Source organism: Myxine glutinosa, chromosome 5 (genome assembly GCF_964187855.1).
Source record: "Myxine glutinosa chromosome 5, kmMyxGlut1.1, whole genome shotgun sequence".
Lineage (NCBI taxonomy): Eukaryota > Metazoa > Chordata > Myxini > Myxiniformes > Myxinidae > Myxine > Myxine glutinosa.
In genome coordinates, this window is record NC_136265.1 from 54,386,521 (window position 1) to 54,400,584 (window position 14,064).

At 46.6% G+C, this 14,064-nt stretch overlaps 2 protein-coding genes across 6 annotated transcripts in view; both read right to left on the reverse strand.

Moving 5' to 3' along the window:
* The window catches only part of LOC144892275 (uncharacterized), a 341,101-nt gene that overhangs the window by 269,102 nt on the left and 57,935 nt on the right, over positions 1 to 14,064 (reverse strand). The gene's annotated exons all lie outside the window — the stretch shown is intronic.
* The window catches only part of EMSY (EMSY transcriptional repressor, BRCA2 interacting), a 59,455-nt gene that overhangs the window by 24,151 nt on the left and 21,240 nt on the right, over positions 1 to 14,064 (reverse strand). For 4 of the 5 annotated variants that reach the window (XM_068117063.2, XM_078778080.1, XM_068117061.2 and 1 more), the window contains exons 5-13: positions 10,777 to 10,929; positions 7,648 to 7,907; positions 7,242 to 7,530; positions 6,916 to 7,113; positions 3,967 to 4,119; positions 3,726 to 3,857; positions 3,475 to 3,620; positions 2,967 to 3,140; positions 2,593 to 2,770 (exon numbers count right to left, since the gene is read on the reverse strand). In XM_068117063.2, coding sequence (XP_067973164.2) covers positions 2,593 to 2,770; positions 2,967 to 3,140; positions 3,475 to 3,620; positions 3,726 to 3,857; positions 3,967 to 4,119; positions 6,916 to 7,113; positions 7,242 to 7,530; positions 7,648 to 7,907; positions 10,777 to 10,929 — 1,683 coding nt within the window. The remainder of the gene's footprint in view (positions 1 to 2,592; positions 2,771 to 2,966; positions 3,141 to 3,474; positions 3,621 to 3,725; positions 3,858 to 3,966; positions 4,120 to 6,915; positions 7,114 to 7,241; positions 7,531 to 7,647; positions 7,908 to 10,776; positions 10,930 to 14,064) is intronic. The other variant, XM_068117062.2, reaches the window with a different exon arrangement.

Here is a 14,064-nt window from a genome sequence, read left to right on the forward strand (position 1 = left end):
GTCTAGCGCCCCCCAGTGGTATCCGGTATTATAAATGACCTTTGACAAAGAAAGTTTAACCAACCTGATAATACACAGGTAGTGAACGAAAAAATTGGAAACATCAATGTAAAGTCACTTAATAGGGCATTGGGCCACCATGTGCGACGAGTACGGCCTGTATGCACCATGGCATAGAGTCCACCAGCGTCTGGAATTCTGAAGGAGGGATGTGGCAGTTGTGGCACCATTCTTCCACGAGAAAGTCGATCAACTCACAGCTGTTTGACGGAGGTGGAAAACACCATCTCTGGTGTCATTCCAGAATATCCCATAACTGCTCGATTGGGTTCAGATCTGGTGACTTAAAAGGCCATGACGTATGGATAACATCAGTGTCATGCTCATCAAACTATTGGGCGACCACACGTGCTCTGTCGATGGTGGCATTGGGGGGAGGTCTCCTCTTGCAGCCATTCTAGCCCTAATTATAGGCAACCAGGCCTGTGCAGCATTTGTATACATGACCCTAAGCATACTGGGATGTTATTTGCTTAATTAACACATGGGCCACCTGTGTGGAAGCCATTGCTTGGTGTCCCTCATTTACTCAGGTGTTTTTTTTTTTCCTATTTTTTGTCCACAACATGTACATTACGGTGATGTTGAAATCTGAGTGAGAACAATTCAAAACAATTCATTTTAAGCAAAGGTTTAAACCAAACAATCCAGCAATGACCTTCCCAGCAAAGCGGAGGCGATTTTTGCAAGATCGCGATGTAAGCAGGAAAGATGGTTGACGAAGGTAATGTTAGATGAATTCCAAGCAGATGGAAGGAAGATGTTCTCGGGCAAACGACAGAGTGAATAGAGTTGAATGTTTGTGAAGTACAACATGCCGTCTTTTCATTAAATCCATCAGCGAAGGGACAGGTAAAAATGCCGAGTGTATGTATGTATACATAAATGTATACATACATACATGCATGGTCACATTAAAAACTGGAGCGCCCCTCAGTAGAGCGCATACCTCTGCCAAGTGTAGCAGTATATGTTTTGTATCCCACTGATAGGCCGGATCTGCATTCGGACCTGAACCAAAATCTAATCGGCTTGTTCTCATCACCTAACCAATTCCTTCACCTAGTTTTGTCATAACTCGTTCATAACTTTGTGAGATATCGTGCTATATAGTACCTGTATATCGTTTTTGGCCCTGTCTTTCAATGGTGAAGGATCACTAAAAATTATAGTATCCGGATCCGGATCTTCACGAACATCCAATCAATTGGTCCTTGTTACACACCTAACCAGTCCACTAAGTTTCATCCAAATCCATCCACAACTTCTTGAGACATCGTGTTCACAGACAAACAAACAGGGGTGAAAACATAACCTCCATCCAACTTTGGCTTCAGAGGTAATGAGAGAGAGGGGGTTAGATGAGTGAGAAGGAGATGAGGTGAGAAGGAGAGCAGATGAGGTGAGAAGGCGTTCGGGTCGATAAGCTGGCGCGGAGCTGGGAGTGCGCCACGGACTGCTTTTGGTACGAGCTGCGCCACGAACTGCTGATGGTAACGGACTGCGCAAGGGACCGTTGATGATACGAACCTTGTTCGAGAGAGAGCGTTGGCATGAGCCACATATTACGTACGCCGTATCCCAGTTTCCCCGATATATGTAACGTCCGCTCGCGGTCCACGATACGCGCTCGCTGCCTGCCAGGGTTTCCCGCCACGACGCGAGTCTACTCCTGGAGCCGGACCTCGACGCCTGCCAGTCTGCCTGGACCTTCTCCTCCTTCCAGCCATTCCTTCCTGTCAATCCCTATTTGTGTGAGTCTGTTTTGTCTGGGGTATAATATAAGACTGTTTAAGGCTGCCCTGTGTACCTGCTTCTTCTTCTTCTTCTGTATATTCTTTGCTTTTCGTTTCCTCTTCATTTCGTGTAAATAATTAATAAATACCTGTTATTCCTTTACTTTGGTTTCTTCTTCCCCCGATCGCTTTTGTCCTGTCTCCAATTGAGTACCTGTGGCGCGATTTTGGCCAACCGCTATAATCGGTTTAGTCTATTTGCTAACGGCTCGGATCGTGGATTGCTAAACTGCTCGGCAACTACCATCACATCCGCGGTTCGAGCAGGGACTCATTTCCCTGCTTTGCGGAGAGATTGGTGAAGGTATTTGGGAAATCCTTGACCAATCACCCTGGCCAATCTCATCCCGCAAAGGAGCGAGATAGTTCCAGGACTCGGATGGCCAGCTTAAAAGACGAGGGGATTAAACCCCCCTCGGTAAGGGGAGTGCCGAAACCGAGATCCGTAACAATTGAGAGGGAGTGAGAGAATATATGTAGGAGAGTGAACATCAGATGTTTAACTGAAGTTAATGTTTGTAAAATTATTCTCAAATAAAACATGACCTTTGACCTGATGAACCCAAAAAATGAATTAATCTCTGTTAAAATCCATGCTTGTGCCAGGTTTGGTTGAAATCCCATCAGTGGTTCTCAGGTTGTCATGGTAACAAAACAAACCCAATAACGGACGTAACAACGACCCGAAAACACAATGCCTCTGGTTGCGGAGGCAGAAAAAAATATTCCCAAATACCTTGTAGAATCAAAGACGACTTGTCTTTAGATAAAGTGATCCCTTGGCTTCCGTCAGATCCTTTGTCCAGAGCTTTGGGCTTTGCACAGTCGGGCCTGCTCCCCAGCTCAATGGGCGATGATGGCAATGGATACACACCTGCCTGAGGAAAAACTTGGGGCTTTGGTTTTATTAGAACCTACAGGTAAAGCAAGGTGGGGAAGGGAGGATATTGGGAAAGACAGAGACAAACATCAAAAATGAGAGGGCATTTAGAGGAGAGAATGAAACAATGATAAGAGGATCAAGTAAAGAAGAAGAAGTGGAATGATTAAGAAATTTGTTGAATTAAAGGTCTCGAGAAAGTTCAAGGAGAACTGAAGGTAAGATGGAACCTGGGGTGATGAGTAGCCAAGCTTTGACGAAACGACCTTGGTGATGGGAGGCGAATGGGAGGACGATGCACCTTTTTGCGTTACGATCATTTTGGTGATGGAACCGGGGATTCCTGGACACGTGGCGGTAATGACTGTGGGTTTGGTCCCAGTCAAGGAGGATGGCTTGTCAGACTGGGGCATTGCAAGGAAAAAAAAAAAAAAAGGAAGGTCCGTTATCTACACCTCCAAGGACATTCGTTTTACCTGGGTCAGAGATCCGCCTGCAAGATTAGCGTGATTCATTAAAAAAAACAAGCAGTTTCAGTATTCATGGAAACCATCGTTGCTGTTAGATAGAAAACACCAAGTAAAATGGAGAATCCCAGCTGTCAATACTACATACAGTATGACATCATACCCAAGTTCCATCTCATCCAATCCCCATGCCTCTGCCTGGTGCCACCCCATCCTGCTCGTGCCATAATGTCCTACCCCTGTACCTCTGCCTGGTACCACCCTGCCGTACCCCTGTGCTTCCAAGCAATGTGGTCATGACGCCCTTGCTTGCAAAGCTGTGCAGTGTTGAACTCTTTCCCGGAGCCTTCTGCACCACAATGACATTCGACTTGGAAGCCATGGATACCGGCACGGTGCCCAGTTTGGATGCAGAACCTACAGGTCCAAAGGGTAGTTAGAAGTCAGTACAAAAAGGCACACAAAAATGTACAACGTGCGAGACCGAGACCAGGTAATAGTATGAAACTGTCTGAGTAGGACCTGACACAACGCTGGAGGGCAAGATCCTGCCGCCGAGCGATGCAAGTGACTTGGGCACAACGGTGATGATGCTTCCACTTGTAGTCTTCAGGTAAGTGGTGCCACCAGCTGTCGTCATTCGTGCCGCTCCCACTGCATTTATGGAACGAGAGCGCAGTCAAAGGAACAGATTGGCATACTTGTCGACAAATCAGAGGTATCGATGCACAATGTCATATTGTTCCATGGAGGTGAAGCCTACCAGAATGAGAAGGTGCAAGGTGTGAGGAGACCAGTGTTCCGGTGTTGCTCATAACCACAATGGGGGGAGAAGGCCCACCAGAGCCCGGAAGAGTGAGCCCTGATTTAGGCAGGAACTTTCCAGGAGGAAGGTGCTGTGTAATGATCTTCACACCTACAGAGATAGGAATTTCACGAATCACCGTCAGCTGCAGTCAGTTTCCATCCATCGCTGTCCGCTCGTACAATGTAAATATGGTCAGGTTTCCTGATACTCACAATAACTATCGCTAGTTATGTCATAATTCGTTCATTCCCGTGCATATTGTATCCAACTGTAGACCCTCTACCCAACTCTCAGTTTATGGCCTTCTAAATTTAAAAAAGATTCTTACTCTCAATCACCTCACTCTTCCACGAGCCTCGATCTTGCAGAGAAATGTTGGCCCAGAAATCCCATCGCTGGTTCACAGGTTGGCCCAGTTACATAATTTTTACTTCACCACTTGACCTTTAACCTCTTGACCCAAAAAGCGAATCAGTTAATATTTGCATCAAAACACGTGAAAAAGTAAGTACACCCCATGTAAGGTTTTGACTTTTTCAACATATTTCAACATACAGCTATTTGATCTTCATTTCAACAATATTGATAGATAAAGGTGATATAATCTATCTATAATTCCAGTAATCTCTGTGTGAATGTCTGTGTGTCTGTGTGTTTGTCTGTGACCGCTGTTTCTCGACAACTACCGGTCCGATATACTTGAAACTTGCCAGGTATATTGCTGGGGACCCGAGGATGTGCCTTTTCAAGGTTTGAAATTAATCGGAGAAGTAGTTACCGAGCTATGGCGATTTAGCCGTTCGCCGTTCGCTTTGGCTTTGCGAATGGACCAAACCATTTCATGTAAATAGAGGGGGGGGGGTTCTGTGGTCGTTGCGAATGGACCAAACCATTTCATGTAAATAGAGGGGGGGGTTCTGTGGTCGTTACTGCCACGTGGTTTCAAAGTTTTTTTTTGTTGTCGTTGTTTGCACGCACGCTTTTTTGCACGCACGTACGGGCACCCACGTACGGGCACGTCCTAGTATAACAAATGTCATGAAACATTTACACTTTGTAGTCCATTGTATAATTTAAATAAACATAAATGCAAATTTCACATGTGGAAAAAGTAAGTACACCCTTACATTTATCACTACTTCAAATACCTAAAATTAGAATCAGGTGCACCAGCTCAGGTGCAAATGATTAGAACATCGTTAGAGAGGATCTTGGAGGAACCTGTCTTATTTAAACCTCAGACATTTAGTTTGGTTTGCTCTTTGTTGTTGACGTGCGTGGCATCACCATGCCTAAATCAAAAGAGCTCTCTGAGGCCTTCAGAAAGAAGGTTATAGATGCCTGACGAGTCTGGGAAGGGATTTAAAAAGATCTCCAAACAATTTGAAATGAATCATTCGACTGTCCGGAAGATCATCTACAAGTGGAGAAGATTCCAAACAACTGCCAGCTTGTTCAGGCCAGGCCGCCCCAGCAAGTTCAGCCCGAGAGCAGACCGCAAGATGCTGAAAGAAGTCTCTAAGAACCCCAGAATGTCATTACGGGACCTACAGGTAGCTCTTGCCACTGTTGATGTCAAAGTGCACAAGTCTACCATTAGAAAGAGGCTGCACAAATTTGATCTACATGGGAGGTGTGCCAGGAGGAAACCGTTGCTGTCCAGAAAGAACATCAGGGCAAGACTAAAGTTTGCCAATGAACACCTCGGCAAAGACCAGCACTTCTGGAACAATGTGCTCTGGACAGATGAGTCAAAGGTAGAGCTATTTGGCCACAGTACCAGAAGACATGTTTGGCGAAAACCAAAGACAGCATTTGACCACAAGAACCTGATACCAACTGTAAAGCATGGTGGTGGAAATATTATGGTTTGGGGCAGCTTTGCTGCATCAGGGCCTGGGCAGCTCACCATCATAGAATCCACTATGAATTCTTCATTGCACCAGAGGGTGCTTGAGGATAATGTGAGGCCATCTGTCGGAGAAGTTGAAGCTCAACCGAAGGTGAACCTTGCAACATGACAATGACGCTAAACATGCCAGTAAATCCACCAAGGAATGGCTGAAAAGAAAGAAATGGAGGGTTCTGGAATGGCCAAGTCAGAGCCCGGGTCTAAATCCCATCGAGATGTTGTGCGGGGATTTGAAACGAGCTGTGCATGCAAGAAACCCCTCAAACATCGCACAGCTGAAAGAATTCTGCATGGAGGAGTGGGCAAAAATTTCTCCCAGTCGATGTCAGAGACTGGTAGACAGTTATAAGAAACGCCTATTTGAGGTTGTTTCAAAGGGGGCAATACCACCTATTAGAGCCAAGGGTGTACTTACTTTTTCCACATTCGAAATTTGCATTTATGTTTATTTAAATTATACAATGGACTACAAAATGTAAATGTTTCATGATATTTGTTTTATTATATCACCTTTATCTATCAATATTGTTGAAATGAAGATCAAATAGCTGTATGTTGAAATATGTTCAAAACTTTACATGGGGTGTACTTACTTTTTCACATGACTGTACTTGTACCAACTTTGGTCAAAATCCCATCACTGGTTCACAAGTTATCACAGTAACAGGATTTTTACCCAACATAAACCCTGACCTTTGACCTCGTGACCCCAAAATCGAATCAGTTAATCTTTTCATTACCTTATTATACACACCTCAACCAAGTTTGATTTGGATCCCTTCAGCCATTCTCAGGTTATCATGGCAACGAAAATCTATCACGGACGGATGGATGGACGCACAGATGGACAACCCGAAAACAAAATGGCTCCGGTGACTTCGTCGGCAGAGGCATAAAAAAAAAATGTCTTGAAGACCACGTGCTAAAGATAGCTCCCACACGAAGGCCAAAATCAGTTAGTTAGTTAGTTTGACAAGCCACTCAAAACCCACCTGACTCTTGCTTAATCTGGAACGTAGACTTGAGGGGTGTCTGTACCCCACAACTGATTGACTGAACTCCAGTGACTGCAGCTTGGCTCGTCTGAATCGACGCAGGGCTCAGGCCTTGCCTAGTCAAGGACAATGGGGAGGCACCACTCAAGCGCCCAGCTAATGGTCTCACTGGCATCACCTTACCTGCAATCGACCCTACAGCGTACACAAACACCAATTGCACAATGATATTTTTCTTTGCAACTTCACATTCCATTAATAAAGAGTGAGACAATATGTTAAAAGATGAGGTAGTCACAGAGAAGGTGAAGACCTTTGTTTACCGGCCTGCAAATCTCCTGCAGATGCAGAAATGGTTGAAACAGTCGTGGATGCTGTGGATCCGAACGAGACAACCTGTCCTTGCGATGAAGAGACGTGCAACGGAGATGGCGATGACAAAGATGAACCCGTGGAAGAGGTCAGGACGACAGTAGGTGTACAAGAGGCTGTGGTGACGGATGTAGTGATAGGGAAACTCTTGGAAAAGGTTGAAGATGAGCTGAGGCTGTGTGGTTTGGATAAGATACTGGGAAGATAAGGAGCCCCAGCACTTGTGGAAACGATGATCACCTACGGAGGAAGTGGAAGACGAAATGTCAGACCCATTGAGGTTTTATGACAAGTAATGCCAAATAATTGTTCCCCTGCTAGGTGAGGTTAAAGGTGGAGTTGTCCAGCAACCCTTACTTTCTGCGCGGTGCTGGCCGTCGCCGTAGTGGAAGACTTGCTGAACGTTATCTTTACAGATGACAGTTGTGTACTCGACCCCGATGTCCCAATCAGCGAACCGGAGGTGGACTGCGGTGCCAAAAGGCCAGGGGTGACAGCCGTCGTGGGCGTGATGGCAGAGGCAACGGGTGGCAAGGTCACAGCCGCTGGTGGGAGGGTGGGAGAGCTGGTACGGCAGCATTTTCTTGGTTTGTCTTCATCTTCTGGGCAACTTACGCCTTGTGATGTGCAAGCGCCAGTTGTAGTTCGAAATGAGAAAGGTAAAGGGGGTGTAAGTGGGGAGGAAGAGTGGGGACTGAAAAGGGTTCCTAAAGTACATATAGTTACAGTTCCTCAATATGCAGCATTTCAAGCAAAATTAGCAAAATGAACATGCTCAATCCATTTTGGATTGGAGAGGGTAAACACCTGAGAGAGAAGAAGGTGCAAGGAAAAGTTGTAGAAAGATCAAGACCAGGAGGCCACAAACCTGGCCGTGGTGAAAGAGGTGCAGGTATTTGTCCCGAGGTTGTTGAGTAGGTGATGCCAAAAGTATCATGGGGTTTAAGCCCAAGTGCCTCCTTAAGTGTTGGATAAGTTGTGGGAGCTCTGGCCTCAAGTTGACGGCCTCTCCGGCCTCCGGCCTTCACTGTGTGGACCTCAAACATCTGAGGCTACCGCTCCAACCTGACAGATCTCTCAATCCAGGCCGCTGCTAATAGCCCAGACAGCATCTTTTTAAGAGTCCTTCCTCCCACAAGACGTCCCCCGAGTCCTTAGTGTCTCTACCTGGCCACTGTCAACTCTGATTTGATAGGCCTGAACCCTGCCCTGCCGGCGGAGTTGCACTTTACATCAAGAACTCCATTTTTCACTCTCTTACACCTCTCTTACACCCTCATCTTACACCTCCCAACCCCCAGGAGTACCTTTGGCTGCGACTTCCCCTCTGCTCCCACCTCCTGCTCATCTGTGTGTTGTACCATCCTCCAAACAGTGACGACTCCATCAATATCTCTCAGACAACATGGACCAACTTTTAACCACTCGTGCCAACTCTCTTCCTCATATGTGGTGATTTCAATTGTCACCATGCAACTGAGCTGGGTGTTGGTACCTCTCTCGCCAGCCCTGGCACTGACTCTCTGCCTATGACATCCAAGGCCAACTCCACTGACTTCCTCTACTCTCGTAGGCACCGTGTGGCTCTCAAGAGAATCCTTTCATCTCCTCTCCCTGTCAAGGCTAGAGTGCCCCAAGGCAGTGTTCTGGGCCTAGTCCTATTCCTGATCTTCTTCAATGATCTCTGACTCTCTGGAAAATCCTCTTTATCTATTTGCTGATGACTCGACCCTTTTCTGTGGCATCCCTCATCATTCACACAAGCAGGCTGCAGTCTCTTCCCTCTCTCCAGACCTTAACAAAAATCACTAACTGGTCAAACAAGTGGAATATCTTTCAATATTGACAAATCTCACACTCACTATCTCTCTCCGAAGGGATCATCTGGTACTCCATGTCCCCTCATCTACTTTCTTAACAAACCTCTCGAGGAAATTCAGTCACTCAAACTCCTCAGTCTCACTACCAGCTACGTCTTTACCTTTTTTTTGGTTCCTTCTGATGACTCCAATGTAGTATTTGGTTTTCCATTTCATTACGATTGTACCATATCCTGATTCTGTGTGGATTCTGCTTCCCGCTGATTGACCTCTGGTAGCTCGTAGCTGTTGCTGCATTTTTGCCTGAGGAAGAATGCTGAAATCTATATCTGGGTTCTACCCAACATCTTTCTAGGGCTAGGAGTTAGGGCTTAGGGCTAGGAGTTATTGGGAAGGAGCTAGGGCTAGGAGTTATGGGAATGAGCTAGGGCTAGGTGTTAGGGTGAGGAGCTAGGGCTAGGAGCTAGGGGAAGGAGTTAGGGGAAGGAGCTAGGGCTAGGTGTTAGGGCTAGGTGTTAGGGCTAGGTGTTAGGGCTAGGTGTTAGGGCTAGGTGTTAGGGCTAGGTGTTAGGGCTAGGTGTTAGGGCTAGGTGTTAGGGCTAGGTGTTAGGGCTAGGTGTTAGGGCTAGGTGTTAGGGCTAGGTGTTAGGGCTAGGAGTTAGGGCTAGGAGTTAGGGCTAGGAGTTAGGGCTAGGAGTTAGGGCTAGGAGTTAGGGCTAGGAGTTAGGGCTAGGAGTTAGGGCTAGGAGTTAGGGCAAGGAGCTAAAGCTAGGAATATTTGTTCCTTTCACATTTCTTTCGACGTTTTCACATTTCTCTTTATTCATTCTAATTCTTGCTTCTTCTGTATTTCTCTCTTTCTTTATCTATCTGTCTTCGGAGAAGTGAATTCTTGCAGAATTTTTTTTTCTGGAAGGCCCACTTGGCTGCGCTTGGATGGGTTTGAGGGTAGAGGAGTAGCGGCTGAAACCCGAATCCTATCTAGGTTCCTCCTGATGACTCCATCTTTGCTCTTTACCTTTTTTGGGGTTCCTTCTGATGACTCCAATGCAGTATTTGGTTTTCTGTTTCACTACAATCTTTCTTGGGCAAGCCACATTTCGAAGTTAGCTGCCAAAGCCAGCCACCGACTGGGCATCCTCTGTTGTACAAAGTCCTTCCTTGGCACACCAGAACTCTTGTCCACCTACCAGGTTTTTCATCTGCAGCTTCACGGAGTACTGCTCTCCCTTCTCAGATGGCTCCCCTGCCTCCTATCTTGCTCAGCTTGACGCCGTGGAAACCAAGGCCTTCAAGATTATTGGAGTGTCCCGCGATGAAGCCGAGTGTATGGGCCATCGCAGACAGGTAGGTGGACCCCGTCTTCTACACCTCATGAGGAGAATATGCTGCAAAGGTCAACGGGGCACCAGATTAGCAAACAGGTTGTACAGCAGTCAAGGCCAGTCAGAAAAATTGCCAAGATCGGAGAGGAGTGAAGAAAAGTGATTTGTGGGGAATTTGGATAGGAAAGAAAAAGAGGTAAATATTCGCCCCTCCCACCTCTCTAACCCCCGCTCCTCCCCCATTCACAATCATAGCACGTGGAAGCGCTTTAATGCCATATATGATATAATATGTTGTGAGCGAATAATTACACGATACTGTGTTCTCATGCATTTCTCACTCTTGACATAGACAGTGCTGCCGCTGGGCAGCACGACGACGCTCGAAGCCGGGCTGGCGGGCCGTGGTGAGCGACTCTGTGCCGGTCCAGCGGTCGGAGGAATGGCCACAGAAGGTGTACTGCTTGTTCCGCTGTACGAATAGCACACAACTACTGCAAGCACAAGCAGACGCAAAACAAGACATGGTCCTTACAAAAGCAGGTGGAGGAAATGTTTGCAAAACAAACGAGCAGTTATCCGGAAAGTTTTTTTTTTTTTTTTTTGAATACTGAATCGAGGCTCGTGAAAGAGCTAACATTTATTTCACAAACAAATCAACCAGACAAACAAAACATACAAAAAGAGGGAGCGGAAGACAAGATGGGGAGAGGAGGGGAAGCACACAAACACAACACCTGAGAGCAGGGAGAAGCGCGGGAGGGAGAGGGCCTGGGGGGAGGAGGCGTGGGAAGGGGGTGGGGGGAGAGGTGTAAAACACAAGGAGACCAAGGACTTCCAGGACAGAAGTTGGTATTTTAAAAAAGTGTAGGATTTGGGGTGAAATTAGCGGGGGTAGAAAAGATCAAGGTTTTGGATGGGGGAAGATAAGAGATGGTGGTGAACAGCTGTTTTAAAGACCTGGAGGGTGGAGTGGGATTGAAGAGAGTGAGGGAGTTTGTTCCAGAGGCGGGAGAAAAGAGGAATGAAGGAGTGAAGGTGAGCAGAAAGTCTTGATTTTGGCAGTTTAACCATAAGAGGGTTGCAGGCAGATCTTGTGCGACCTGTAGGAATATTTGGGGGACAGAGCCCAGAGAGAGCTGGGGGAGCAAGGCCAGAGAGGAGTCGGTAGAAGACGGAAAGACCACCAACCTGCCTGCGGTGAGTGAGTGAAAGGCCCTTGGAGTTAGCTTCATCGCGGGAGATTCCAATGATTCTGAACGCTTTGGTTTCAACAGCGTGAAGACGAGCTAGGTGTGAGGCAGGAGCACCAGCCCAGAGGGGAGAGGAGTATTCCATTGAGCTGCGGATGAAAGCCTTGTATGTGGTGAGGAGCTCAGGTGTGCCAAGGAAGGACTTCGCACGTCGGAGGATGCCCAGTCGGCGACTGGCTTTGGAGGCCAGATTTGAAATGTGGTTTTCCCAGGAAAGATCATGGCAGATAGTGAGACCCAAAAGCTTGAGTGACAGAACTTCTTGGAGAGGATTATTCAGAAAGTGGATGGGAAGGTTGTCCAGGCAGTCTTTTCGGAGAGACATCGTAAGAGTGTGAGATTTGTCAGGATTGAAAGACATGTTCCACTTGTTTGCCCAGTCTGTGATTTTGACCAGGTCTGCAGAGAGTGAGGAGGCTGCAGACTGCCGATCTGAGGGATGAGGAATGGAGCGACAGAGAGTAGAGTCGTCAGCAAAGAGATAGAGAGGATTATTCAGAAAGTGGATGGGAAGGTTGTCCAGGCAGTCTTTTCGGAGAGACATCGTAAGAGTGCGAGATTTATCAGGATTGAAGGACATGTTCCACTTGTTTGCCCAGTCTGTGATTTTGTCCAGGTCTGCAGAGAGTGAGGAGGCTGCAGACTGCCGATCTGAGGGATGAGGAATGGAGCGACAGAGAGTAGAGTCGTCAGCAAAGAGATAGAGAGGATTTTCAAGAGAGTCAGAGAGATCATTGATGAAGACCAGAAAAAGCACAGGGCCCAGGACACTGCCTTGGGGAACTCCAGCCTGAACGGGAAGAGGAGATGAGAGAAACCCATTCAGGGCCGCACGTTGACTACGACTAGAGAGGAAGTTCGCCAGCCATGCGTGGAGATTTCCATGGATACCAAAGGAGGAGAGTTTAGTGAGCAGAGCGGGGTGCCAGACCATATCGAAGGCATGTGATATGTCAAGGGAGAGAGCTCTAATTTCCTGTTTGGCATCGAGGACCTCCATCCATTGTTGAGAAAGCAGAAGCAGCATGTCCAGAGTAGAGTGACCAGGTCTGAAACCAAATTGATGGTCAGAGATCAAGCCATTGGAGAAGAGGAAAGATTTCATATCTGAAGCAATGATGGATTCCATGACTTTGCTGATAGTTGGGAGAAGGCTGATTGGTCTGTCGTTGCTAGGATCTGTTTTTGCACCTTTTTGTGCAAAGCGGTGATGTTGGCTGATTTCCAAGCAGATGGCAGATGACCTTGAGCAAAAGAGAGGGTGAAGAGAACAGAGAGAGGGAGTGAAAGAGCGGAAGAACATGATTTTAGGACCCGTGGGCTGATACCGTCAGGACCAGTTGCAGAATCAGAGTCGAGGGTTGACAGAAACTTTTCCACCTTGTCAGGAGGAAAGGACACAGAGTCCAGGAGCAGCTGGGTACGACTGGGTACGGTGGGTACAGAGAGGGATGGGTTTGGGACACAAGATTTAGAGGCAAACACAGAATTGAGGCATTCAGCTTTTTCACGTGCGGAGTCAGCCGTGTAGCCGTTTGAGGTGAGGGAAGGGATGGAGGGGGAACAAACACCAGAAACAGATTTGACCAGACGCCACCAGGATTTGGAAGAGGGAGACAGATAAGAGAGTTCGGTCTTGAGAATGGAGAGATATAGATAAAGATATAGTTTGCACATGAACGACGATCAAGCAATCCGGGGATGCTTTTGGGTCCTCATAGGAACGATCTGGATCGAAGAGGGAAGTCAATAGTCCAGAAGATTTCCACAGTACTTTGTTATATTGCAATTGTCTTCCATCAATTGATTACCCATTTTGAATTCACACATTATGTATTTATTTATTTATTAGTTATTTATTTATTTATTTATTGTATTCAGAATCGAGGCTCGTGTAAGAGCTAACATAACACAACACCATTAACAAATCGCGTCGCGGCTGTCTTTCTACTGTTATTTTCACTCTGTGCCGTAGCTTATCCATGACGCTAGATACTCCAAACAAGAAAGGGAGGAAAGTGTAAGACTAGGGCCCGGTCACATTCCATGCCATGGCCACCATTGTAAGGTTGACATTTCCAAACTGAGCAAACGTTTAATTTAATTTACAATCGAATTGGCTTGTTCTTGCTCTCTAAATAATTAATTTTCTCTTTAAATAGTTTTTAAAAAGATGAATAAATTAGAATAGCACTCGTTAGAGCGCATACCTCCACCAGTCTGAACAGTTTACGTTTTGTATCCCACTGATGGGTCAGATCGGGATCCGGACCTGAACCAAAATCTAATCGGCTTGTTCTTACCACTGACCTAACTTATTCACCTAGTTTTGTCATAAGCCGTCCACAACGTTTCGAAATATCGTACAATATATCC